The sequence below is a fragment of the Oryzias latipes genome, chromosome 23, assembly GCF_002234675.1.
Source record: "Oryzias latipes chromosome 23, ASM223467v1".
NCBI lineage: Eukaryota > Metazoa > Chordata > Actinopteri > Beloniformes > Adrianichthyidae > Oryzias > Oryzias latipes.
Window position 1 is genome coordinate 23,611,775 of NC_019881.2, and position 25,107 is coordinate 23,636,881.

General features: G+C 48.3%; 1 protein-coding gene across 2 annotated transcripts; it reads right to left on the minus strand.

Annotated features, from left to right (window-relative positions):
- Positions 1 to 25,080, minus strand: tbk1 (TANK binding kinase 1). Of its 2 annotated transcripts, none has more exons than XM_023952315.1 (21): positions 24,993 to 25,080; positions 24,340 to 24,497; positions 24,125 to 24,265; positions 23,111 to 23,240; positions 22,848 to 23,029; positions 22,617 to 22,777; positions 22,437 to 22,547; positions 3,473 to 3,652; positions 3,196 to 3,392; positions 3,061 to 3,119; positions 2,853 to 2,944; positions 2,506 to 2,607; positions 2,359 to 2,437; positions 1,915 to 2,036; positions 1,772 to 1,848; positions 1,661 to 1,700; positions 1,489 to 1,590; positions 1,319 to 1,415; positions 879 to 979; positions 741 to 812; positions 1 to 663 (listed from the first exon to the last, which is right to left on the minus strand). In XM_023952315.1, exons 2-21 carry the CDS (start codon positions 24,424 to 24,426, stop codon positions 624 to 626), a joined length of 2,172 nt encoding a protein of 723 aa, XP_023808083.1. In that variant the 5' UTR covers positions 24,427 to 24,497; positions 24,993 to 25,080; the 3' UTR covers positions 1 to 623. The 2 variants fall into 2 exon arrangements, with proteins under 2 accessions (XP_023808083.1, XP_023808084.1); XM_023952316.1 differs by lacking the exon at positions 24,993 to 25,080 and adding an exon at positions 24,798 to 24,975.
- Between the last annotated feature and the right edge of the window lie 27 nt (positions 25,081 to 25,107).

Genomic DNA, 25,107 nt, shown 5'->3' on the forward strand with positions numbered 1-25,107 from the left:
TCCATTTATGGACCGTTTTATTTACAGGCGGTTTACATTCTGAAACCACACGAACAGACACCCAGGTCCCACAATCCTCTGCTTCACCGTCCAGCTGGATCTGAACAGAAACGTCGATTGTCTGGTAGAGAATCACAGAACAAACATCTGAAGGGATTTGAACCATCAAAGGAACATTTGTGGCAGCAGAGTTAAGCTCCGCCTTAAACGACCTGGTGATTAACTTAAGGAAGCGTTAGGAGGAAAGTCAGAAAAATCCCAGCATGCTTTTCCTGAAGAGCTGCTTCAGTTGTGACTTTTGTCAATTTACAGTGATTTGGAGTCATTCCCTACGGCGTTCCCAAACGTTCCTGTTTCCAGAGGAGGAACGTTTGGGTGAAGAACATTCTGACGGGCTGCAGTTTGTGGCGGCGCTAGACTCTTGAAAAGACCCAAAATATTTGTTTATGTTTAAAACTAAATCTAAAATGGTGTCTGCACGTTGGTGGCGAGCCCTCTGAACGCCGTCGCAGCAGAGGAGCTCGCCCCCTCCCATCAGGACAGGCGGCGCCCTCTGGAGGTCTGTGTGGAAACGAGACGTCCGGCTCGGCCCGATGCTCCTCACGCCTGTCCAGGGAGCTCCTTCAGCCTCGCAGGCCTCCGTCCAGCGTCAGCGTCCCGAACCTGCAGAGCCAACAGCACCGTGGTGCGTTCACTGACCACCAGGACATTTCAAATGTGCACGGCGGCAGAAGTCTGACCTCTCTAGGAAGTGGTTGTTCTCTGCCAGCTCCTTGACCACGCCCTCCATCTCCTCCTTCAGCTTTTTCATCCTGAACAGCAACAACATGCAGTCAGACTGGAACAGGAGGAGGAGGAGGAGGAGGAGGAAGACTCACCCCAGAGTCATCTCCACCAGCGTGTTCTGGCTCAGGTACGCCTGAGGTTTCATCCCGCTGGACACCAGAGGGAGAACCTTCTGGGGGAGGAGCTCCTGCAGCTGCAACAAAAACGCTCAGTTCTCACACGGCTCAGGTGACGGCAGAACCGCCCGCATCAGGAACCCTCCCCCGCCGTGCTTCACACTGCCACAGCTCAGATGCGATTTGTCATGTGTGGAGGTTTCAGTGCTTTGAGACATTTCCTGCCAGAACATGAAACTAGAACCCGGTTTGAAGTTCGGTTCTTCCTCACAGAACGCTGGTCTCTGTCTCGGACAGACTGATCTTGATCAGATCAGATCAGATCAGATCAGGATGGGGGTGTGAGCCGACGAGGCCGGGGTTGGATGTGGACTTTAGATCCACTTTTAGGAGGATCTTTAGGTCCGGGTTTTTACCTTGATGTTTCTCTCCATCAGAATGGTCACCTCCTTCTGGATGCTGATCAGCTGACTGGACAGGCTGAGCAGCTGCTTCCTCACCTGATGGATCTTCCTGCAGCCAGACGCAGACTCAGTCTTTAACCAGCTCCTTAACACGGCAGCCAATCGGAGCAGAGGAGACGTACCTCATCCACTCCTCGCTCTTGGAGATAAAGAGGCGGTACTTCATGGCGCACTCCTCGGTGAACAGAGATCGGGCTTTGCTGGCGTGGAGAACCAGCTTCTGCCTGCAGGACAGAGTCAGACTGAGCGCGCTCATTGGCGGGCGGCGGGAACAAAGGGGGAGGAGGGACTCACTTGTCAAACTTGTGGATCTGCTCCTCGTTGTACGGCAGACCTGCAGACACACCAAAGGTCATGAGCGTCAAAGCGCTGAACCCTCTGAAACCTGCATCTGCTGAGACTCACGCCGCTCCGCCTTGTCCTTCTTGAACTGCTGGTAGATGGCGGTGATGGAGTCCAGAAGGACTTTGATCTTCTCCACGCTGCCGACAGAAGAGTGGGGTCACACACATGCAAACGGACACGCACACACTAACGCGCAGCCTTACTTCCTGTCCTCGGGGTGCGTCCCCACTTGCTGCGTCCAGCCGTCGTTCAGCAGGCCTCCGGGGAGGAACTTGCTCTTCACGTCCTGCATGTTCCGCTCCACTGGATCCAGCGAGCCGGAGATCTGCAGACACGCCTCAACCTCAGACATGCAGCTGACGCGCTCAGGCTCCGCCCACAGCCGCACCACTTTTCCAAACTTGTTTTTGTCAGGACATTTCTGTACTGGGGAGGACTATAGCAGAGCTCATGTGATGTCAGAGGAACTGACCAATCACAGAGAGCTCCCAGGCGCTTCACGCCATCATTTCAGATAAAAGGATTCTCCGTTAGTCAATGTTTACATTTCTGTTAAATCCAGATTGTTTATTGAAATGTTTCCTGAAGTGTTTCGGCCAATCAGAAGGCGTCCTGTGGGGAAGCTGGAGGGAGGGGGACGCACTCACCCTGACCACCTTCTTGTGCATGTCTGACACCTCGTCATACTCCAACGACAGCATGCTGGCCTGCATCAGCACCTCGAACCTGCAGTTCACACCGGTTAGCTGGTCATGGAAGGGTCACCAAACCTGCAGGAGGGGGCGGAGTCTCACAGCTGCTCCGTCTTCTCCAGCATCTGGGAGCAGCAGCTGCACAGGTAGAAAACCTCCGCCTTCTTGTGCAGGATCTCGCTGTAGTCCTCCTTCATGAGCTCGCTGAGCGAGGACAGACAAAAAGAACGGAGAACGTTGAGAACCAGAATGTTGGAGGTCAACCGACAGAAAGAACCTGGAAACAAAAACATCCATCAGACCAGACCAGACATTTATAGACGGGCGGGAGAAGACGAGCAGACGCCGCATGCACATGTGGGATCCACTCAGTGACATCGGTCTTGAATAAACTTTATTGAACAGCTTGGAGGACGTGGACAGAAGGGACTTCTGAGCTCTGGACTCACATCAGACCCCGGACTCCTTTCCGCACCAGTTCCTGGTAAACCAGCAGAGACTCCGAGGTTTTCCAGAGATGTCCCACGTCTCCTGCAAAAGTCTGAACAAACAAGAGTCACATGGTGGGGGAGCAGCCCGACACAGGGGTGGACTGAAGTGGACCGGAACCCAGCAGGGGAACCTGAAGTGCCCCCCCCCCTTGGGGAGTTGATGTACCTTAGCATAGCTGGCGTCCAGGTCCAGGTCATAGCGAGGCTGGACTTTGGGAGGACTGGCTGTGGAGACAAAAGCCGACAGTCAGCTGCCCACCGGGAATCCGGACCGGCTGGCCAAGACCTCCTCTGCTCTTACGGTCTTCAAAGATGAGTCCTACGGTGGCCACAGACTCGCGGCTGACCAGCATGATGGGGTTGTCTCTGGACGTCCTGGGGAAACTCTTGGCCTGCCTGTTGGGGTCCAGCAGGAGGCGGCGGCCTTCGTACAACAGCTCCTGGTTGTGCAGAGGGATGCTGGTCCTGCGGCACAGCAGCTCCTGGAACAGCGCCGCCCTGTGGACGGACAGGAAACCGCGGTGGTCACACACAGTAGCTACGGGTGCCACTGGAGGCGGGGCGGCGCGTCTTCTCACGTGTTGTACTCGTGGATGTAGATGTGGTGCAGGGTGGCCTGCTGCAGGCTGAAGATGTAAACCACGGTTCTGTGCAGGATGTCGTTGGTCTCTGCGAAAAACTGGTCGAAGCCCCAACACTTCTCCTGATCCGCCTCCAGGATGTTGGCGAGGACGGGGGTCAGCAGGCTCTGAAGACCCCTGAAGAAACATGGACATCCAGTCGGGTTCTAGACAGTCCTACGAAGTTCCATACGAGGATCCAGCCTCAGCGGACAGACCAGCAATAACAGACGGAGCGAAGCCACAGAGCCAGAACCAGAAAGTGGGTGTTCGCATCTTCAGGCTGACATGACTGTGTTGACATGGTTGTATGGAGATGTTCATGTCAACAAGATCGTGTTGAATTGATCTGTTGACATGATTGTTGATGTGTTTTTGTTGACATTGTTCGTTTGTTTCTATTGAGTCTTTATACAGTCGCTGCAACAACCCAGTTACCCAAGCTGGGATCAAGACAGTATTATCTTGTCTTAATATAGACGTTTTCTCGTTGACGTGTTCGTGTAGACCAGGGGTGTCAAACTCATGGTTCGGGGGCCACATTCAACCCGTCTGATCTTAAGTGGGCCGGACCGGTAACATAAAAACAAAATAACAGCATTGTTTTTGTTTATTAACTCAGTTGGAAAAAATGCCTCAACCAACATGGTAACCTAATCACTTATTATTACACATTCATTCACAGAGGCCAATGGATCTCAAATAAAATGAATTTCTCTTAAAAGAAAAAGGTCTATTCAGTTTTGTACTGACTGAATATTTTACATCTGACACTGAAGCAATCCCGATAATAAACTCAAGAGGGGCTGCGCAAAAAAAATGAAACACCCTGCCTAAAAAGAAAACTGTCCATTTTCCTGGAAAGCTCAGCAATCCACTTCTTTTTGACAACATTTTGGTCATTATTGTGTCATACTGATCATTCTTATAGCAACACAACAGCCTTTAGGCTCACAGGGAAACAAACTGCATCTTACCCAGAAGCAGAGCCGTTAGGATTTTACTTTTGGCACGCTTGGCACGGCGCAAGCATGATGTTTCACGTGTTTTGCTTTTCCTTTGCTCCCCCTAGTGGCAGAAGTGCGCATTTTGGTTATTTCTTTAAAAAATCATAACTCGCCACAGGAATGGACTAGAAACGTGCTTTCTTTTTTAAACATGCTTATGCTGTTTGCTCTTCATGTGTGGGCTGGACTAAACCACCTGGCAAGCCGCATACGGCCCGCGGGCCGTATGTTTGACACCCCTGGTGAAGACGTTTTTTCATGTCGTGTTCGTGTAGAGGTGTTCTCGTTGACGTGTTTATGTAGACGTTTTCTCGTTGACGTGTTCTCATTGTTGTGTTCGTGTAAAGGTGTTCTCGTTGACGTGTTCGTGTAAAGGTGTTCTCGTTGACGTGTTCATGTGGACGTGTTCTCATTGTTGTGTTCGTGTACAGGTGTTTTCGTTGACGTGTTCTCGTTGACGTGTTCATGTAGAGGTTTTCTCGTTGACGTGTTCTCATTGATGTGTTCGTGTAAAGGTGTTCTCGTTGACGTGTTCGTGTAAAGGTGTTCTCGTTGACGTGTTCATGTGGACGTGTTCTCATTGTTGTGTTCGTGTACAGGTGTTTTCGTTGACGTGTTCTCGTTGACGTGTTCATGTAGAGGTTTTCTCGTTGACGTGTTCTCATTGATGTGTTCGTGTAAAGGTGTTCTCGTTGACGTGTTCGTGAAGAGGTGTTCTCGTTGACGTGTTCGTGTAGAGGTGTTCTCGTTGACGTGTTCGTGTAGACGTGTTCTCGTTGACGTGTTCATGTAGAGGTGTTCTCGTTGACGTGTTCATGTGGACGTTTTCTCGCTGACGTGTTCGTGTGGACGTGTTCATGTTGACGTGTTCATATAGACGTGTTCATGTAGACGTGTTCAGGTTGACGTGTTCATATAGACGTGTTCATGTAGACGTGTTTTCGTTGACGTCTTCGTGTAGACGTGTTCTCGTTGACGTGTTCGTGTAGACGTTTTCTCTTTGACGCGTTGTCTTTGTCGTGTTCGTGCACAGGTGTTCTCGTTGTCGTGTTCGTGTAGAGGTGTTCTCGTTGACGTGTTCTCGTTGTCGTGTTCGTGTAGACGTGTTCTCGTTGACGTGTTCGTGTAGACGTGTTCAGGTTGAAGTGTTCGTGTAGAGGTGTTCTCGTTGACGTGTTCGTGTAGAGGTGTTCTCGTTGACGTGTTCGTGTAGACGTGTTCTCGTTGACGTGTTCGTGTAGACGTGTTCTCGTTGTTGTGTTCGTGTACAGGTGTTTTTGTTGACGTGTTCTCGTTGACGTGTTCATGTAGAGGTTTTCTCGTTGACGTGTTCTCATTGATGTGTTCGTGTAAAGGTGTTCTCGTTGACGTGTTCGTGTAGAGGTGTTCTCGTTGACGTGTTCGTGTAGAGGTGTTCTCGTTGACGTGTTCGTGTAGACGTGTTCTCGTTGACGTGTTCGTGTAGACGTGTTCTCGTTGACGTGTTCATGTAGAGGTGTTCTCGTTGACGTGTTCATGTGGACGTTTTCTCGCTGACGTGTTCGTGTGGACGTGTTCATGTTGACGTGTTCATATAGACGTGTTCATGTAGACGTGTTCTCGTTGACGTGTTCGTGTAGAGGTGTTCTCATTGATGTGTTCGTGTAAAGGTGTTCTCGCTGACGTGTTCGTGTAGAGGTGTTCTCGTTGACGTGTTCGTGTAGAGGTGTTCTCGTTGACGTGTTCGTGTAAAGGTGTTCTCGTTGACGTGTTCGTGTAGAGGTGTTCTCATTGATGTGTTCGTGTAAAGGTGTTCTCGTTGACGTGTTCATGTGGACGTTTTCTCGCTGACGTGTTCGTGTGGACGTGTTCATGTTGACGTGTTCATATAGACGTGTTCATGTAGACGTGTTCTCGTTGACGTGTTCGTGTAGAGGTGTTCTCATTGATGTGTTCGTGTAGACGTGTTCTCGTTGACGTGTTTGTGTAGACGTGTTCTCGTTGACGTGTTCATGTAGAGGTGTTCTCGTTGACGTGTTCATGTGGACGTTTTCTCGCTGACGTGTTCGTGTGGACGTGTTCATGTTGACGTGTTCATATAGACGTGTTCATGTAGACGTGTTCTCGTTGACGTGTTCGTGTAGAGGTTTTCTCTTTGACGTGTTCTCATTGTCGTGTTCATGTAGAGGTTTTCTCGTTGACGTGTTCTCATTGATGTGTTCGTGTAGACGTGTTCTCGTTGACGTGTTCGTGTAGAGGTGTTCTCGTTGACGTGTTCATGTAGACGTGTTCAGGTTGACGTGTTCATATAGACGTGTTCATGTAGAAGTGTTTTCGTTGACGTCTTCGTGTAGACGTGTTCTCGTTGACGTGTTCGTGTAGACGTTTTCTCTTTGACGCGTTGTCTTTGTCGTGTTCGTGCACAGGTGTTCTCGTTGTCGTGTTCGTGCACAGGTGTTCTCGTTGTCGTGTTCGTGTAAAGGTGTTCTCGTTGACGTGTTCATGTAGAGGTGTTCACGTTGACGTGTTCTCGTTGTCGTGTTCGTGTAGACGTGTTCTCGTTGACGTGTTCGTGTAGACGTGTTCAGGTTGAAGTGTTCACAGACGTGTTCACGTAGACGTGTTCTCGTTGACGTGTTCTCGTCATGTTCGTGTGAAGGTGTTCTCGTTGACGTGTTCATGGAGACGTGTTATCGTTGACGTCTTCGTGTAGACGTGTTCATATAGACGTGTTCTCGTTGTTGCGCTCGTGTAGAGGTGTTCTCGTTGACGTGTTCATGTAGAGGTGTTCACGTTGACGTGTTCGTGTAGACGTGTTCAGGTTGAAGTGTTCACAGACGTGTTCATGTAGACGTGTTCTCGTTGTGTTCTTGTAAAGGTGTTCTCGTTGACGTTTTCATGTAGAGGTGTTCACGTTGACGTGTTCGTGTAGACGTGTTCAGGTTGAAGTGTTCACAGACGTGTTCATGTAGACGTGTTCTCGTTGTTGTGTTCGTGTAGACGTGTTCTCGTTGACGTGTTCGTGTAGACGTGTTCAGGTTGAAGTGTTCACAGGCGTATTCATGTAGACGTGTTCTCGTTGACGTCTTCGTGTAGACGTGTTCATGTAGACGTGTTCTCGTTGTCGTTTTGTGTAGAGGTGTTCTCATTGACGTGTTTATGGAGACGTGTTCATGTAGTCGTGTTCGTGTAGACGTGTTCAGGTTGAAGTGTTCACAGGCGTATTCATGTAGACGTGTTCTCGTTGACGTGTTCGTGTAGACGTGTTCAGGTTGACGTGTTCATATAGACGTGTTCTCGTTGACGTCTTCGTGTAAACGTGTTCTGGTTGACGTGTTCGTGTAGACGTTTTCTCTTTGACGCGTTGTCTTTGTCGTGTTCGTGTAGAGGTGTTCTCGTTGACGTGTTCTCGTTGTCGTGTTCGTGTAGACGTGTTCATGTAGAGGTGTTCAGGTTGAAGTGTTCACAGACGTGTTCATGTAGACGTGTTCTCGTTGACGTGTTCTCGTTGTCATGTTCGTGTGAAGGTGTTCTCGTTGACGTGTTCATAGAGACGTGTTATCGTTGACGTCTTCGTGTAGACGTGTTCATATAGACGTGTTCTCGTTGTTGTGTTCGTGTGGAGGTGTTCTCGTTGACGTGTTCATGGAGACGTGTTATCGTTGACGTCTTCGTGTAGACGTGTTCTCGCTGTCGTTGTGTGTAGAGGTGTTCTCATTGACGTGTTCATGGAGACGTGTTCATGTAGACGTGTTCTCGTTGACATCTTTGTGTAAACGTGTTCTGGTTGACGTGTTCGTGTAGACGTTTTCTCTTTGACGCATTGTCTTTGTCGTGTTCGTGTAGAGGTGTTCTCGTTGACTTGTTCTCGTTGTCGTGTTCGTGTAGAAGTCTTCTCCTTTACGTGTTCATGTAGAGGTGTTCACGTTGACGTGTTCTCGTTGTCGTGTTCGTGTAGAGGTGTTCTCGTTGACGTGTTCATGTAGAGGTGTTCATGGAGACGTGTATTTGTTGACGTCTTCGTGTAGACGTGTTCATATAGACGTGTTCTCGTTGTTGTGTTCGTGTGGAGGTGTTCTCGTTGTCGTGTTCGTGTAGAGGTGTTCTCGTTGACGTGTTCATGTAGAGGTGTTCACGTTGACGTGTTCTCGTTGTCGTGTTCGTGTAGACGTGTTCTCGTTGTCGTGTTCGTGTAGACGTGTTCTCGTTGACGTGTTCGTGTAGACGTGTTCAGGTTGAAGTGTTCACAGACGTGTTCATGTAGACGTGTTCTCGTTGACGTGTTCTCGTCATGTTCGTGTGAAGGTGTTCTCGTTGACGTGTTCATGGAGACGTGTTATCGTTGACGTCTTCGTGTAGACGTGTTCATATAGACGTGTTCTCGTTGTTGTACTCGTGTAGAGGTGTTCTCGTTGACGTGTTCATGTAGAGGTGTTCACGTTGACGTGTTCGTGTAGACGTGTTCAGGTTGAAGTGTTCACAGACGTGTTCATGTAGACATGTTCTCGTTGTGTTCTTGTAAAGGTGTTCTCGTTGACGTTTTCATGTAGAGGTGTTCACGTTGACGTGTTCGTGTAGACGTGTTCAGGTTGAAGTGATCACAGACGTGTTCATGTAGACGTGTTCTCGTTGTTGTGTTCGTGTAGACGTGTTCTCGTTGACGTGTTCGTGTAGACGTGTTCAGGTTGAAGTGTTCACAGGCGTATTTATGTAGACGTGTTCTCGTTGACGTGTTCTCGTTGTCATGTTCGTGTGAAGGTGTTCTTGTAGACGTGTTCATGGAGACGTGTTATCGTTGACGTCTTCGTGTAGACGTGTTCATGTAGACGTGTTCTCGTTGTCGTTTTGTGTAGAGGTGTTCTCATTGACGTTTTCATGGAGACGTGTTCATGTAGTCGTGTTCGTGTAGACGTGTTCAGGTTGAAGTGTTCACAGGCGTATTCCTGTAGACGTGTTCTCGTTGACGTGTTCGTGTAGACGTGTTCAGGTTGACGTGTTCATATAGACGTGTTCTCGTTGACGTCTTCGTGTAAACGTGTTCTGGTTGACGTGTTCGTGTAGACGTTTTCTCTTTGACGCGTTGTCTTTGTCGTGTTCGTGTAGAGGTGTTCTCGTTGACGTGTTCTCGTTGTCGTGTTCGTGTAGACGTGTTCATGTAGACGTCTTCAGGATGAAGTGTTCACAGACGTGTTCGTGTAGACGTGTTCATATAGACGTGTTCTCGTTGTTGTGTTCGTGTGGAGGTGTTCTCGTTGACGTCTTTGTGTAAACGTGTTCTGGTTGACGTGTTCGTGTAGACGTTTTCTCTTTGACGCATTGTCTTTGTCATGTTCGTGTGAAGGTGTTCTCGTTGACGTGTTCATAGAGACGTGTTATCGTTGACGTCTTCGTGTAGACGTGTTCATATAGACGTGTTCTCGTTGTTGTGTTCGTGTGGAGGTGTTCTCGTTGACGTGTTCATGGAGGCGTGTTATCGTTGACGTCTTCGTGTAGACGTGTTCTCGCTGTCGTTTTGTGTAGAGGTGTTCTCATTGACGTGTTCATGGAGACGTGTTCATGTAGACGTGTTCTCGTTGACGTCTTTGTGTAAACGTGTTGTGGTTGACGTGTTCGTGTAGACGTTTTCTCTTTGACGCATTGTCTTTGTCGTGTTCGTGTAGAGGTGTTCTCGTTGACTTGTTCTCGTTGTCGTGTTCGTGTAGAGGTGTTCTCGTTGACGTGTTCATGAAGAGGTGTTCACGTTGACGTGTTCTCGTTGTCGTGTTCGTGTAAAGATGTTGTCGTTGACGTGTTCATGTAGAGGTGTTCTCGTTGACGTGTTCATGTGGACGTGTTCTCATTGTTGTGTTCGTGTACAGGTGTTTTCGTTGACGTGTTCTCGTTGACGTGTTCATGTAGAGGTTTTCTCGTTGACGTGTTCTCATTGATGTGTTCGTGTGAAGGTGTTCTCGTTGACGTGTTCGTGTAAAGGTGTTCTCGTTGACGTGTTCATGTGGACGTGTTCTCATTGTTGTGTTCGTGTACAGGTGTTTTCGTTGACGTGTTCTCGTTGACGTGTTCATGTAGAGGTTTTCTCGTTGACGTGTTCTCATTGATGTGTTCGTGTAAAGGTGTTCTCGTTGACGTGTTCGTGTAGAGGTGTTCTCGTTGACGTGTTCGTGTAGAGGTGTTCTCGTTGACGTGTTCGTGTAGACGTGTTCTCGTTGACGTGTTCATGTAGAGGTGTTCACGTTGACGTGTTCGTGTAGACGTGTTCAGGTTGAAGTGTTCACAGACGTGTTCATGTAGACATGTTCTCGTTGTGTTCTTGTAAAGGTGTTCTCGTTGACGTTTTCATGTAGAGGTGTTCACGTTGACGTGTTCGTGTAGACGTGTTCAGGTTGAAGTGATCACAGACGTGTTCATGTAGACGTGTTCTCGTTGTTGTGTTCGTGTAGACGTGTTCTCGTTGACGTGTTCGTGTAGACGTGTTCAGGTTGAAGTGTTCACAGGCGTATTTATGTAGACGTGTTCTCGTTGACGTGTTCTCGTTGTCATGTTCGTGTGAAGGTGTTCTTGTAGACGTGTTCATGGAGACGTGTTATCGTTGACGTCTTCGTGTAGACGTGTTCATGTAGACGTGTTCTCGTTGTCGTTTTGTGTAGAGGTGTTCTCATTGACGTGTTCATGGAGACGTGTTCATGTAGTCGTGTTCGTGTAGACGTGTTCAGGTTGAAGTGTTCACAGGCGTATTCCTGTAGACGTGTTCTCGTTGACGTGTTCGTGTAGACGTGTTCAGGTTGACGTGTTCATATAGACGTGTTCTCGTTGACGTCTTCGTGTAAACGTGTTCTGGTTGACGTGTTCGTGTAGACGTTTTCTCTTTGACGCGTTGTCTTTGTCGTGTTCGTGTAGAGGTGTTCTCGTTGACGTGTTCTCGTTGTCGTGTTCGTGTAGACGTGTTCATGTAGACGTCTTCAGGATGAAGTGTTCACAGACGTGTTCGTGTAGACGTGTTCATATAGACGTGTTCTCGTTGTTGTGTTCGTGTGGAGGTGTTCTCGTTGACGTGTTCATGGAGACGTGTTATCGTTGACGTCTTCGTGTAGACGTGTTCTCGCTGTCGTTTTGTGTAGAGGTGTTCTCATTGACGTGTTCATGGAGACGTGTTCATGTAGACGTGTTCTCGTTGACGTCTTTGTGTAAACGTGTTCTGGTTGACGTGTTCGTGTAGACGTTTTCTCTTTGACGCATTGTCTTTGTCATGTTCGTGTGAAGGTGTTCTCGTTGACGTGTTCATAGAGACGTGTTATCGTTGACGTCTTCGTGTAGACGTGTTCATATAGACGTGTTCTCGTTGTTGTGTTCGTGTGGAGGTGTTCTCGTTGACGTGTTCATGGAGACGTGTTATCGTTGACGTCTTCGTGTAGACGTGTTCTCGCTGTCGTTTTGTGTAGAGGTGTTCTCATTGACGTGTTCATGGAGACGTGTTCATGTAGACGTGTTCTCGTTGACGTCTTTGTGTAAACGTGTTGTGGTTGACGTGTTCGTGTAGACGTTTTCTCTTTGACACATTGTCTTTGTCGTGTTCGTGTAGAGGTGTTCTCGTTGACTTGTTCTCGTTGTCGTGTTCGTGTAGAGGTGTTCTCGTTGACGTGTTCATGAAGAGGTGTTCACGTTGACGTGTTCTCGTTGTCGTGTTCGTGTAGAGATGTTGTCGTTGACGTGTTCATGTAGAGGTGTTCTCGTTGACGTGTTCATGTGGACGTGTTCTCATTGTTGTGTTCGTGTACAGGTGTTTTCGTTGACGTGTTCTCGTTGACGTGTTCATGTAGAGGTTTTCTCGTTGACGTGTTCTCATTGATGTGTTCGTGTGAAGGTGTTCTCGTTGACGTGTTCGTGTAAAGGTGTTCTCGTTGACGTGTTCATGTGGACGTGTTCTCATTGTTGTGTTCGTGTACAGGTGTTTTCGTTGACGTGTTCTCGTTGACGTGTTCATGTAGAGGTTTTCTCGTTGACGTGTTCTCATTGATGTGTTCGTGTAAAGGTGTTCTCGTTGACGTGTTCGTGTAGAGGTGTTCTCGTTGACGTGTTCGTGTAGAGGTGTTCTCGTTGACGTGTTCGTGTAGACGTGTTCTCGTTGACGTGTTCATGTAGAGGTGTTCTCGTTGACGTGTTCATGTGGACGTTTTCTCGCTGACGTGTTCGTGTGGACGTGTTCATGTTGACGTGTTCATATAGACATGTTCATGTAGACGTGTTCAGGTTGACGTGTTCATATAGACGTGTTCATGTAGACGTGTTTTCGTTGAAGTCTTCGTGTAAACGTGTTCTCGTTGACGTGTTCGTGTAGACGTTTTCTCTTTGACGCGTTGTCTTTGTCGTGTTCGTGCACAGGTGTTCTCGTTGTCGTGTTCGTGTAGAGGTGTTCTCGTTGACGTGTTCATGTAGACGTTTTCTCGTTGACGTGTTCTCATTGTTGTGTTCGTGTAAAGGTGTCCTCGTTGACGTGTTCGTGTAGAGGTGTTCTCGTTGACGTGTTCGTGTAGAGGTGTTCTCGTTGACGTGTTCGTGTAGACGTGTTCTCGTTGACGTGTTCGTGTAGACGTGTTCTCGTTGTTGTGTTCGTGTACAGGTGTTTTTGTTGACGTGTTCTCGTTGACGTGTTCATGTAGAGGTTTTCTCGTTGACGTGTTCTCATTGATGTGTTCGTGTAAAGGTGTTCTCGTTGACGTGTTCGTGTAGAGGTGTTCTCGTTGACGTGTTCGTGTAGAGGTGTTCTCGTTGACGTGTTCGTGTAGACGTGTTCTCGTTGACGTGTTCGTGTAGACGTGTTCTCGTTGACGTGTTCATGTAGAGGTGTTCTCGTTGACGTGTTCATGTGGACGTTTTCTCGCTGACGTGTTCATGTGGACGTGTTCATGTTGACGTGTTCATATAGACGTGTTCATGTAGACGTGTTCTCGTTGACGTGTTCGTGTAGAGGTGTTCTCATTGATGTGTTCGTGTAAAGGTGTTCTCGTTGACGTGTTCGTGTAGAGGTGTTCTCGTTGACGTGTTCGTGTAGAGGTGTTCTCGTTGACGTGTTCGTGTAAAGGTGTTCTCGTTGACGTGTTCGTGTAGAGGTGTTCTCATTGATGTGTTCGTGTAAAGGTGTTCTCGTTGACGTGTTCGTGTAGAGGTGTTCTCGTTGACGTGTTCGTGTAGAGGTGTTCTCGTTGACGTGTTCGTGTAGAGGTGTTCTCATTGACTTGTTCATGTAGACGTGTTCTCGTTGACGTGTTCGTGTAGACGTGTTCTCGTTGACGTGTTCATGTAGAGGTGTTCTCGTTGACGTGTTCATGTGGACGTTTTCTCGCTGACGTGTTCGTGTGGACGTGTTCATGTTGACGTGTTCATATAGACGTGTTCATGTAGACGTGTTCTCGTTGACGTGTTCGTGTAGAGGTTTTCTCTTTGACGTGTTCTCATTGTCGTGTTCATGTAGAGGTTTTCTCGTTGACGTGTTCTCATTGATGTGTTCGTGTAGACGTGTTCTCGTTGACGTGTTCATGTAGAGGTGTTCTCGTTGACGTGTTCATGTGGACGTTTTCTCGCTGACGTGTTCGTGTGGACGTGTTCATGTTGACGTGTTCATATAGACGTGTTCATGTAGACGTGTTCTCGTTGACGTGTTCGTGTAGAGGTTTTCTCTTTGACGTGTTCTCATTGTCGTGTTCATGTAGAGGTTTTCTCGTTGACGTGTTCTCATTGATGTGTTCGTGTAGACGTGTTCTCGTTGACGTGTTCGTGTAGAGGTGTTCTCATTGTCGTGTTCATGTAGAGGTTTTCTCGTTGACGTGTTCTCATTGATGTGTTCGTGTAGACGTGTTCTCGTTGACGTGTTCGTGTAGAGGTGTTCTCGTTGACGTGTTCGTGTAGACGTTTTCTCTTTGACGCGTTGTCTTTGTCGTGTTCGTGCACAGGTGTTCTCGTTGTCGTGTTCGTGCACAGGTGTTCTCGTTGTCGTGTTCGTGTAGAGGTGTTTTCGTTGACGTGTTCATGTAGAGGTGTTCACGTTGACGTGTTCTCGTTGTCGTGTTCGTGTAGACGTGTTCTCGTTGACGTGTTCGTGTAGACGTGTTCAGGTTGAAGTGTTCACAGACGTGTTCATGTAGACGTGTTCTCGTTGACGTGTTCTCGTCATGTTCGTGTGAAGGTGTTCTCGTTGACGTGTTCATGGAGACGTGTTATCGTTGACGTCTTCGTGTAGACGTGTTCATATAGACGTGTTCTCGTTGTTGCGCTCGTGTAGAGGTGTTCTCGTTGACGTGTTCATGTAGAGGTGTTCACGTTGACGTGTTCGTGTAGACGTGTTCAGGTTGAAGTGTTCACAGACGTGTTCATGTAGACGTGTTCTCGTTGTGTTCTTGTAAAGGTGTTCTCGTTGACGTTTTCATGTAGAGGTGTTCACGTTGACGTGTTCGTGTAGACGTGTTCAGGTTGAAGTGTTCACAGACGTGTTCATGTAGACGTGTTCTCGTTGTTGTGTTCGTGTAGACGTGTTCTCGTTGACGTGTTCGTGTAGACGTGTTCAGGTTGAAGTGTTCACAGGCGTATTCATGTAGACGTGTTCTCGTTGACGTCTTCGTGTAGACGTGTTCATGTAGACGTGTTCTCGTTGTCGTTTTGTGTAGAGGTGTTCTCATTGACGTGTTTATGGAGACGTGTTCATGTAGTCGTGTTCGTGTAGACGTGTTCAGGTTGAAGTGTTCACAGGCGTATTCATGTAGACGTGTTCTCGTTGACGTGTTCGTGTAGACGTGTTCAGGTTGACGTGTTCATATAGACGTGTTCTCGTTGACGTCTTCGTGTAAACGTGTTCTGGTTGACGTGTTCGTGTAGACGTTTTCTCTTTGACGCGTTGTCTTTGTCGTGTTCGTGTAGAGGTGTTCTCGTTGACGTGTTCTCGTTGTCGTGTTCGTGTAGACGTGTTCATGTAGATGTGTTCAGGTTGAAGTGTTCACAGACGTGTTCATGTAGACGTGTTCTCGTTGACGTGTTCTCGTTGTCATGTTCGTGTGAAGGTGTTCTCGTTGACGTGTTCATAGAGACGTGTTATCGTTGACGTCTTCGTGTAGACGTGTTCTCGCTGTCGTTTTGTGTAGAGGTGTTCTCATTGACGTGTTCATGGAGACGTGTTCATGTAGACGTGTTCTCGTTGACGTCTTTGTGTAAACGTGTTCTGGTTGACGTGTTCGTGTAGACGTTTTCTCTTTGACGCATTGTCTTTGTCATGTTCGTGTGAAGGTGTTCTCGTTGACGTGTTCATAGAGACGTGTTATCGTTGACGTCTTCGTGTAGACGTGTTCATATAGACGTGTTCTCGTTGTTGTGTTCGTGTGGAGGTGTTCTCGTTGACGTGTTCATGGAGACGTGTTATCGTTGACGTCTTCGTGTAGACGTGTTCTCGCTGTCGTTTTGTGTAGAGGTGTTCTCATTGACGTGTTCATGGAGACGTGTTCATGTAGACGTGTTCTCGTTGACGTCTTTGTGTAAACGTGTTGTGGTTGACGTGTTCGTGTAGACGTTTTCTCTTTGACGCATTGTCTTTGTCGTGTTCGTGTAGAGGTGTTCTCGTTGACTTGTTCTCGTTGTCGTGTTCGTGTAGAGGTGTTCTCGTTGACGTGTTCATGAAGAGGTGTTCACGTTGACGTGTTTTCGTTGTCGTGTTCGTGTAGAGATGTTGTCGTTGACGTGTTCATGTAGAGGTGTTCTCGTTGACGTGTTCATGTGGACGTGTTCTCATTGTTGTGTTCGTGTACAGGTGTTTTCGTTGACGTGTTCTCGTTGACGTGTTCATGTAGAGGTTTTCTCGTTGACGTGTTCTCATTGATGTGTTCGTGTAAAGGTGTTTTCGTTGACGTGTTCGTGTAAAGGTGTTCTCGTTGACGTGTTCGTGTAGACGTTTTCTCTTTGACGCGTTGTCTTTGTCGTGTTCGTGCACAGGTGTTCTCGTTGTCGTGTTCGTGCACAGGTGTTCTCGTTGTCGTGTTCGTGTAGAGGTGTTCTCGTTGACGTGTTCATGTGGACGTGTTCTCATTGTTGTGTTCGTGTACAGGTGTTTTCGTTGACGTGTTCTCGTTGACGTGTTCATGTAGAGGTTTTCTCGTTGACGTGTTCTCATTGATGTGTTCGTGTAAAGGTGTTTTCGTTGACGTGTTCTCGTTGACGTGTTCATGTAGAGGTTTTCTCGTTGACGTGTTCTCATTGATGTGTTCGTGTAAAGGTGTTTTCGTTGACGTGTTCGTGTAAAGGTGTTCTCGTTGACGTGTTCGTGTAGACGTTTTCTCTTTGACGCGTTGTCTTTGTCGTGTTCGTGCACAGGTGTTCTCGTTGTCGTGTTCGTGCACAGGTGTTCTCGTTGTCGTGTTCATGTGGACGTGTTCTCATTGTTGTGTTCGTGTACAGGTGTTTTCGTTGACGTGTTCTCGTTGACGTGTTCATGTAGAGGTTTTCTCGTTGACGTTTTCTCATTGATGTGTTCGTGTAAAGGTGTTCTCGTTGACGTGTTCGTGTAGAGGTGTTCTCGTTGACGTGTTCGTGTAGAGGTGTTCTCGTTGACGTGTTCATGTGGACGTTTTCTCGCTGACGTGTTCGTGTGGACGTGTTCATGTTGACGTGTTCATATAGACATGTTCATGTAGACGTGTTCAGGTTGACGTGTTCATATAGACGTGTTCATGTAGACGTGTTTTCGTTGAAGTCTTCGTGTAGACGTGTTCTCGTTGACGTGTTCGTGTAGACGTTTTCTCTTTGACGCGTTGTCTTTGTCGTGTTCGTGCACAGGTGTTCTCGTTGTCGTGTTCGTGTAGAGGTGTTCTCGTTGACGTGTTCATGTAGACGTTTTCTCGTTGACGTGTTCTCATTGTTGTGTTCGTGTAAAGGTGTCCTCGTTGACGTGTTCGTGTAGAGGTGTTCTCGTTGACGTGTTCGTGTAGAGGTGTTCTCGTTGACGTGTTCGTGTAGAGGTGTTCTCGTTGACGTGTTCGTGTAGACGTGTTCTCGTTGACGTGTTCGTGTAGACGTGTTCTCGTTGTTGTGTTCGTGTACAGGTGTTTTTGTTGACGTGTTCTCGTTGACGTGTTCATGTAGAGGTTTTCTCGTTGACGTGTTCTCATTGATGTGTTCGTGTAAAGGTGTTCTCGTTGACGTGTTCGTGTAGAGGTGTTCTCGTTGACGTGTTCGTGTAGAGGTGTTCTCGTTGACGTGTTCGTGTAGACGTGTTCTCGTTGACGTGTTCGTGTAGACGTGTTCTCGTTGACGTGTTCATGTAGAGGTGTTCTCGTTGACGTGTTCATGTGGACGTTTTCTCGCTGACGTGTTCGTGTGGACGTGTTCATGTTGACGTGTTCATATAGACGTGTTCATGTAGACGTGTTCTCGTTGACGTGTTCGTGTAGAGGTGTTCTCATTGATGTGTTCGTGTAAAGGTGTTCTCGTTGACGTGTTCGTGTAGAGGTGTTCTCGTTGACGTGTTCGTGTAGAGGTGTTCTCGTTGACGTGTTCGTGTAAAGGTGTTCTCGTTGACGTGTTCGTGTAGAGGTGTTCTCGTTGACGTGTTCGTGTAAAGGTGTTCTCGTTGACGTGTTCGTGTAGAGGTGTTCTCGTTGACGTGTTCGTGTAGAGGTGTTCTCGTTGACGTGTTCGTGTAGAGGTGTTCTCATTGACGTGTTCGTGTAGACGTGTTCTCGTTGACGTGTTCGTGTAGACGTGTTCTCGTTGACGTGTTCATGTAGAGGTGTTCTCGTTGACGTGTTCATGTGGACGTTTTCTCGCTGACGTGTTCGTTTGGACGTGTTCATGTTGACGTGTTCATATAGACGTGTTCATGTAGACGTGTTCTCGTTGACGTGTTCGTGTAGAGGTTTTCTCTTTGACGTGTTCTCATTGTCGTGTTCATGTAGAGGTTTTCTCGTTGACGTGTTCTCATTGATGTGTTCGTGTAGACGTGTTCTCGTTGACGTGTTCGTGTAGAGGTGTTCTCGTTGACGTGTTCATGTAGACGTTTTCAGGTTGACGTGTTCATATAGACGTGTTCATGTAGACGTGTTTTCGTTGACGTCTTCGTGTAGACGTGTTCTCGTTGACGTGTTCGTGTAGACGTTTTCTCTTTGACGCGTTGTCTTTGTCGTGTTCGTGCACAGGTGTTCTCGTTGTCGTGTTCGTGCACAGGTGTTCTCGTTGTCGTGTTCGTGTAGAGGTGTTCTCGTTGACGTGTTCATGTAGAGGTGTTCACGTTGACGTGTTCTCGTTGTCGTGTTCGTGTAGACGTGTTCTCGTTGACGTGTTCGTGTAGACGTGTTCAGGTTGAAGTGTTCACAGACGTGTTCATGTAGACGTGTTCTCGTTGACGTGTTCTCGTCATGTTCGTGTGAAGGTGTTCTCGTTGACGTGTTCATGGAGACGTGTTATCGTTGACGTCTTCGTGTAGACGTGTTCATATAGACGTGTTCTTGTTGTTGTACTCGTGTAGAGGTGTTCTCGTTGACGTGTTCATGTAGAGGTGTTCACGTTGACGTGTTCGTGTAGACGTGCTCAGGTTGAAGTGTTCACAGACGTGTTCATGTAGACGTGTTCTCGTTGTGTTCTTGTAAAGGTGTTCTCGTTGACGTTTTCATGTAGAGGTGTTCACGTTGACGTGTTCGTGTAGACGTGTTCAGGTTGAAGTTTTCACAGACGTGTTCATGTAGACGTGTTCTCGTTGTTGTGTTCGTGTAGACGTGTTCTCGTTGACGTGTTCGTGTAGACGTGTTCAGGTTGAAGTGTTCGTGTAGACGTGTTCAGGTTGAAGTGTTCACAGGCGTATTCATGTAGACGTGTTCTCGTTGACGTCTTCGTGTAGACGTGTTCATGTAGACGTGTTCTCGTTGTCGTTTTGTGTAGAGGTGTTCTCATTGACGTGTTTATGGAGACGTGTTCATGTAGTCGTGTTCGTGTAGACGTGTTCAGGTTGAAGTGTTCACAGGCGTATTCATGTAGACGTGTTCTCGTTGACGTGTTCGTGTAGACGTGTTCAGGTTGACGTGTTCATATAGACGTGTTCTCGTTGACGTCTTCGTGTAAACGTGTTCTGGTTGACGTGTTCGTGTAGACGTTTTCTCTTTGACGCGTTGTCTTTGTCGTGTTCGTGTAGAGGTGTTCTCGTTGACGTGTTCTCGTTGTCGTGTTCGTGTAGACGTGTTCATGTAGAGGTGTTCAGGTTGAAGTGTTCACAGACGTGTTCATGTAGACGTGTTCTCGTTGACGTGTTCTCGTTGTCATGTTCGTGTGAAGGTGTTCTCGTTGACGTGTTCATAGAGACGTGTTATCGTTGACGTCTTCGTGTAGACGTGTTCATATAGACGTGTTCTCGTTGTTGTGTTCGTGTGGAGGTGTTCTCGTTGACGTGTTCATGGAGACGTGTTATCGTTGACGTCTTCGTGTAGACGTGTTCTCGCTGTCGTTTTGTGTAGAGGTGTTCTCATTGACGTGTTCATGGAGACGTGTTCATGTAGACGTGTTCTCGTTGACGTCTTCGTGTAAACGTGTTCTGGTTGACGTGTTCGTGTAGACGTTTTCTCTTTGACGCATTGTCTTTGTCGTGTTCGTGTAGAGGTGTTCTCGTTGACTTGTTCTCGTTGTCGTGTTCGTGTAGAAGTCTTCTCCTTTACGTGTTCATGTAGAGGTGTTCACGTTGACGTGTTCTCGTTGTCGTGTTCGTGTAGAGGTGTTCTCGTTGACGTGTTCATGTAGAGGTGTTCATGGAGACGTGTATTTGTTGACGTCTTCGTGTAGACGTGTTCATATAGACGTGTTCTCGTTGTTGTGTTCGTGTGGAGGTGTTCTCGTTGTCGTGTTCGTGTAGAGGTGTTCTCGTTGACGTGTTCATGTAGAGGTGTTCACGTTGACGTGTTCTCGTTGTCGTGTTCGTGTAGACGTGTTCTCGTTGTCGTGTTCGTGTAGACGTGTTCTCGTTGACGTGTTCGTGTAGACGTGTTCAGGTTGAAGTGTTCACAGACGTGTTCATGTAGACGTGTTCTCGTTGACGTGTTCTCGTCATGTTCGTGTGAAGGTGTTCTCGTTGACGTGTTCATGGAGACGTGTTATCGTTGACGTCTTCGTGTAGACGTGTTCATATAGACGTGTTCTCGTTGTTGTACTCGTGTAGAGGTGTTCTCGTTGACGTGTTCATGTAGAGGTGTTCACGTTGACGTGTTCGTGTAGACGTGTTCAGGTTGAAGTGTTCACAGACGTGTTCATGTAGACATGTTCTCGTTGTGTTCTTGTAAAGGTGTTCTCGTTGACGTTTTCATGTAGAGGTGTTCACGTTGACGTGTTCGTGTAGACGTGTTCAGGTTGAAGTGATCACAGACGTGTTCATGTAGACGTGTTCTCGTTGTTGTGTTCGTGTAGACGTGTTCTCGTTGACGTGTTCGTGTAGACGTGTTCAGGTTGAAGTGTTCACAGGCGTATTTATGTAGACGTGTTCTCGTTGACGTGTTCTCGTTGTCATGTTCGTGTGAAGGTGTTCTTGTAGACGTGTTCATGGAGACGTGTTATCGTTGACGTCTTCGTGTAGACGTGTTCATGTAGACGTGTTCTCGTTGTCGTTTTGTGTAGAGGTGTTCTCATTGACGTGTTCATGGAGACGTGTTCATGTAGTCGTGTTCGTGTAGACGTGTTCAGGTTGAAGTGTTCACAGGCGTATTCATGTAGACGTGTTCTCGTTGACGTGTTCGTGTAGACGTGTTCAGGTTGACGTGTTCATATAGACGTGTTCTCGTTGACGTCTTCGTGTAAACGTGTTCTGGTTGACGTGTTCGTGTAGACGTTTTCTCTTTGACGCGTTGTCTTTGTCGTGTTCGTGTAGAGGTGTTCTCGTTGACGTGTTCTCGTTGTCGTGTTCGTGTAGACGTGTTCATGTAGACGTCTTCAGGTTGAAGTGTTCACAGACGTGTTCGTGTAGACGTGTTCATATAGACGTGTTCTCGTTGTTGTGTTCGTGTGGAGGTGTTCTCGTTGACGTGTTCATGGAGACGTGTTATCGTTGACGTCTTCGTGTAGACGTGTTCTCGCTGTCGTTTTGTGTAGAGGTGTTCTCATTGACGTGTTCATGGAGACGTGTTCATGTAGACGTGTTCTCGTTGACGTCTTTGTGTAAACGTGTTCTGGTTGACGTGTTCGTGTAGACGTTTTCTCTTTGACGCATTGTCTTTGTCATGTTCGTGTGAAGGTGTTCTCGTTGACGTGTTCATAGAGACGTGTTATCGTTGACGTCTTCGTGTAGACGTGTTCATATAGACGTGTTCTTGTTGTTGTGTTCGTGTGGAGGTGTTCTCGTTGACGTGTTAATGGAGACGTGTTATCGTTGACGTCTTCGTGTAGACGTGTTCTCGCTGTCGTTTTGTGTAGAGGTGTTCTCATTGACGTGTTCATGGAGACGTGTTCATGTAGACGTGTTCTCGTTGACGTCTTTGTGTAAACGTGTTGTGGTTGACGTGTTCGTGTAGACGTTTTCTCTTTGACGCATTGTCTTTGTCGTGTTCGTGTAGAGGTGTTCTCGTTGACTTGTTCTCGTTGTCGTGTTCGTGTAGAGGTGTTCTCGTTGACGTGTTCATGTAGAGGTGTTCACGTTGACGTGTTCTCGTTGTCGTGTTCGTGTAGAGATGTTCTCGTTGACGTGTTCATGTAGAGGTGTTCATGGAGACGTGTATTTGTTGACGTCTTCGTGTAGACGTGTTCATATAAACGTGTTCTCGTTGTTGTGTTCGTGTGGAGGTGTTCTCGTTGACGTGTTCATGGAGACGTGTTATCGTTGACGTCTTCGTGTAGACGTGTTCTCGTTGTCGTTTTGTGTAGAGGTGTTCTCATTGACGTGTTCATGGAGACGTGTTCATGTAGTCGTGTTCTCGTTGACGTGTTTGAGTGCGTCTCACTTGGACAGACTGCAGGACACGGGCATCTCTGTGCTCCACTCAATCTTGCCGTTTTCGCTCTTCTGATGGCCTGAAATGGTCCCTGAAGGTTTCTCTGTGATGATCTTGTACCTGCACCACAAACACAAGAGTGAGGCGGGACCAACTGGAGCATTGACGGGGCGTCCCGCTCCGTCTTACATCACTTCCTTGTTCCTGCGCGGCCCCTCGAATGGCCTAAAGGGGAGGCTGCCGGTGGCGGCGTGGTAGAAGGTAACGCCGATGCTCCACAGGTCCACAGTGGCGCCGTACTTCTTCTGGTGGTCTTTCCTCAACACGGCGCGCTCGTACATGTCCGGGTGCTGCAACCACACCAGGATCTGTCAAAGGAGGTGGACGGCCACAGCGCGCCTGTGCAGGTGCGTCCCTCACCAGATACTCCTCCGTGCCGTACAAAGACACAAACTGCTCGTCGTCCTCCAGCTCCCGGGCCGCTCCGAAGTCCGTCAGCTTGTAGACGGAGCATCCGTCCTCCCCGATGACGCGCATGATGTTCCCTGGTTTGATGTCGCGGTGGACAATGCCATACTCTCTCAGGTGGTTCATACCTGCCACTGAGGTGGAGGAAGGCACAAACGTGTCTTCATCGCTGCTCAGATAACTTTAGGGAAACGGAGCAGGCGGCGTTCCCTCACCCACATCGTGAAGAACGATGAGGAACTCGTCCTCCGGGAGGCCGTAAGCGTTGGATGGCTCCTCCAGAACCGTGTAGAGGCTCCCGCACGGACAGTACTCCATCACCAGAACCTTATGGCGAGTGTTGGACTGCGGGGGGAGAGGGGCGTCAGCCGCTTGAATACCTGCGGTCAGTCGAGGTCTGAGAGCATCAGCACCCGCCCAAACACTGAGGGGGACACCGGGGAAGAAGCCCCAACCCCTTCAGGTTTTCCTTAAACTTCATGAACCACAGCAGTTCTTTATCTTCTGCCCAATTTAACAAGAACCAGCAGAACCAAGCCGGTTCTGGTCAGACTCTGTTATTAAACAAGAACATCTAAAACGCAGTGATGTGAAGTGGAGCGTCTGACACTGTGAACTCTGGGTAAAATGTCTCCCTCTGTTTAATTTGGTGACTGCTGTTGTCTTGGCCTTCAGAAGCACAGGGGGCAGCAGAGCCTCCTCTCATGGGTCGACCGTTGCCTGACGTCTGCAAATGCACTTAATAACAACCATAACAATAATAAAAGTTTAGAAGATAATCTCGCTCTGTGTCGGCGCTCTGCTTGTTTACAACGGACCGCATGATATCTTCTTCTATGGTAGTATGTCCAGACCAATCACTGTCTGACACGTCATCTGACCAACGGACAGCCAATCACATTAACCCTTGTGCTATCTTAGATGACCCCCCCTTCCATGGAGGTGTTCTCCCTACCATGACAAAGGTGGATAAAGGTGGAAAGATTTCATGTAATCCATGGACACCAGTGAAGATCACAAATCATTGAAGAAAAAAGGTTCAGAGCACTGTCTAGTGGGTCTAGATGACCCCACTCCTAATTTTAAAGTGCCTATGATAGAATAAAGGATAATGTGACGTCAGCACTACTCGAAGGACCCCTAACGGTTGTTGTAAGCCGATTGGTTATGGTACCTACACCTGGTTCTGGACGTGCAGAACCTGACCGTGGCGAGCCGTTGACACCCACCTCCTCCTCCACGGCGAACAGCTTGACGATGTTCTTGTGGTTGAGTTTCTTCAGGACCTCGAACTCCCTCATCTGGACGTCCAGCGGCCGCAGGAAGCTCAGGTTGTTGAAGACCTTGACGGCGTACAGGTCTCCGGTTTTCTGCGAGGAACGTGCACCAATCAGGACCAGCCGTTCACGCCTGTGATTAGGCCCCGCCCCCTCTCCTCTCCTACCTTGTGCCTCCCCCGGTACACGTTGGCCGTGGCCCCCTGACCCAGCAGGTCTGAGATCAACCACAGGTAATTGGTGGTACTCTGCATCCTGATCGGTGACGTCAGCCGCTCCTCAGCATCAGCTACTGAAAACGCAGAGGCCCCGCCCAATTCACTTCCTGGAAGCAAACCAAACAAAAACAATCAACACCGATGAGATTTGTTTGTGTTTTTCAGTCGCTGTCCAGTGACGTCACGCTGGGAAATTCCCATCGAGGCCTGAGACTTCAAAGGTTCCGCGCACGCGGCGTCACGATGCCACGGCAGGTGTCCGGTAACGGTTCGCTGTCGGGTTCGGTTCGTTTTCTGGCACAACCCGGGAGACCACAGCGGAAATCGGCGCGGTGACGGATTTAGCAGGACGGACCTCTGATAGTGGTTCGGTGTAAACCCCGGGATCGGTTCCGGCTTTCACTTACAGACATGAAATCTCGCGACGCCGCGGGTCGGAACCAAAACTCTCGACGGTGAAAGCTGCGCCATTCACATAAACAGCGAAAGGAAAACCCGAACCCGGACAGGGTTCCGTTCGTGGGAACACTAAGACACCGAACCGAACAGACACGAACACGGTTCCGAGGAACAAACTACATTTTTATTGTTTACTTCCTTACCGATTTTTCTGGGGCTCGAGCTCCCTTTTTCCGGTCTGCCTGGTCATGTGACTCTGGTAGACGAATTACTGCGTGCGCAAATGTGGGGGCGTGGTTAGGTCGCTCTTACGTCATA

Bases quoted from the DNA above. Each gene is read 5' to 3' on its own strand.
- tbk1 (XM_023952315.1), bottom strand. From the start codon at position 24,426: ATGCAGAGTACCACCAATTACCTGTGGTTGATCTCAGACCTGCTGGGT. The intron at 23,030-23,110 runs GTGAGGGAACGC...CCTCCACCTCAG, and splicing joins CATCGTTCTTCACGATGTGG to TGGCAGGTATGAACCACCTG. The intron at 2,945-3,060 runs GTACATCAACTC...TTGTTTGTTCAG, and splicing joins TGGACGCCAGCTATGCTAAG to ACTTTTGCAGGAGACGTGGG.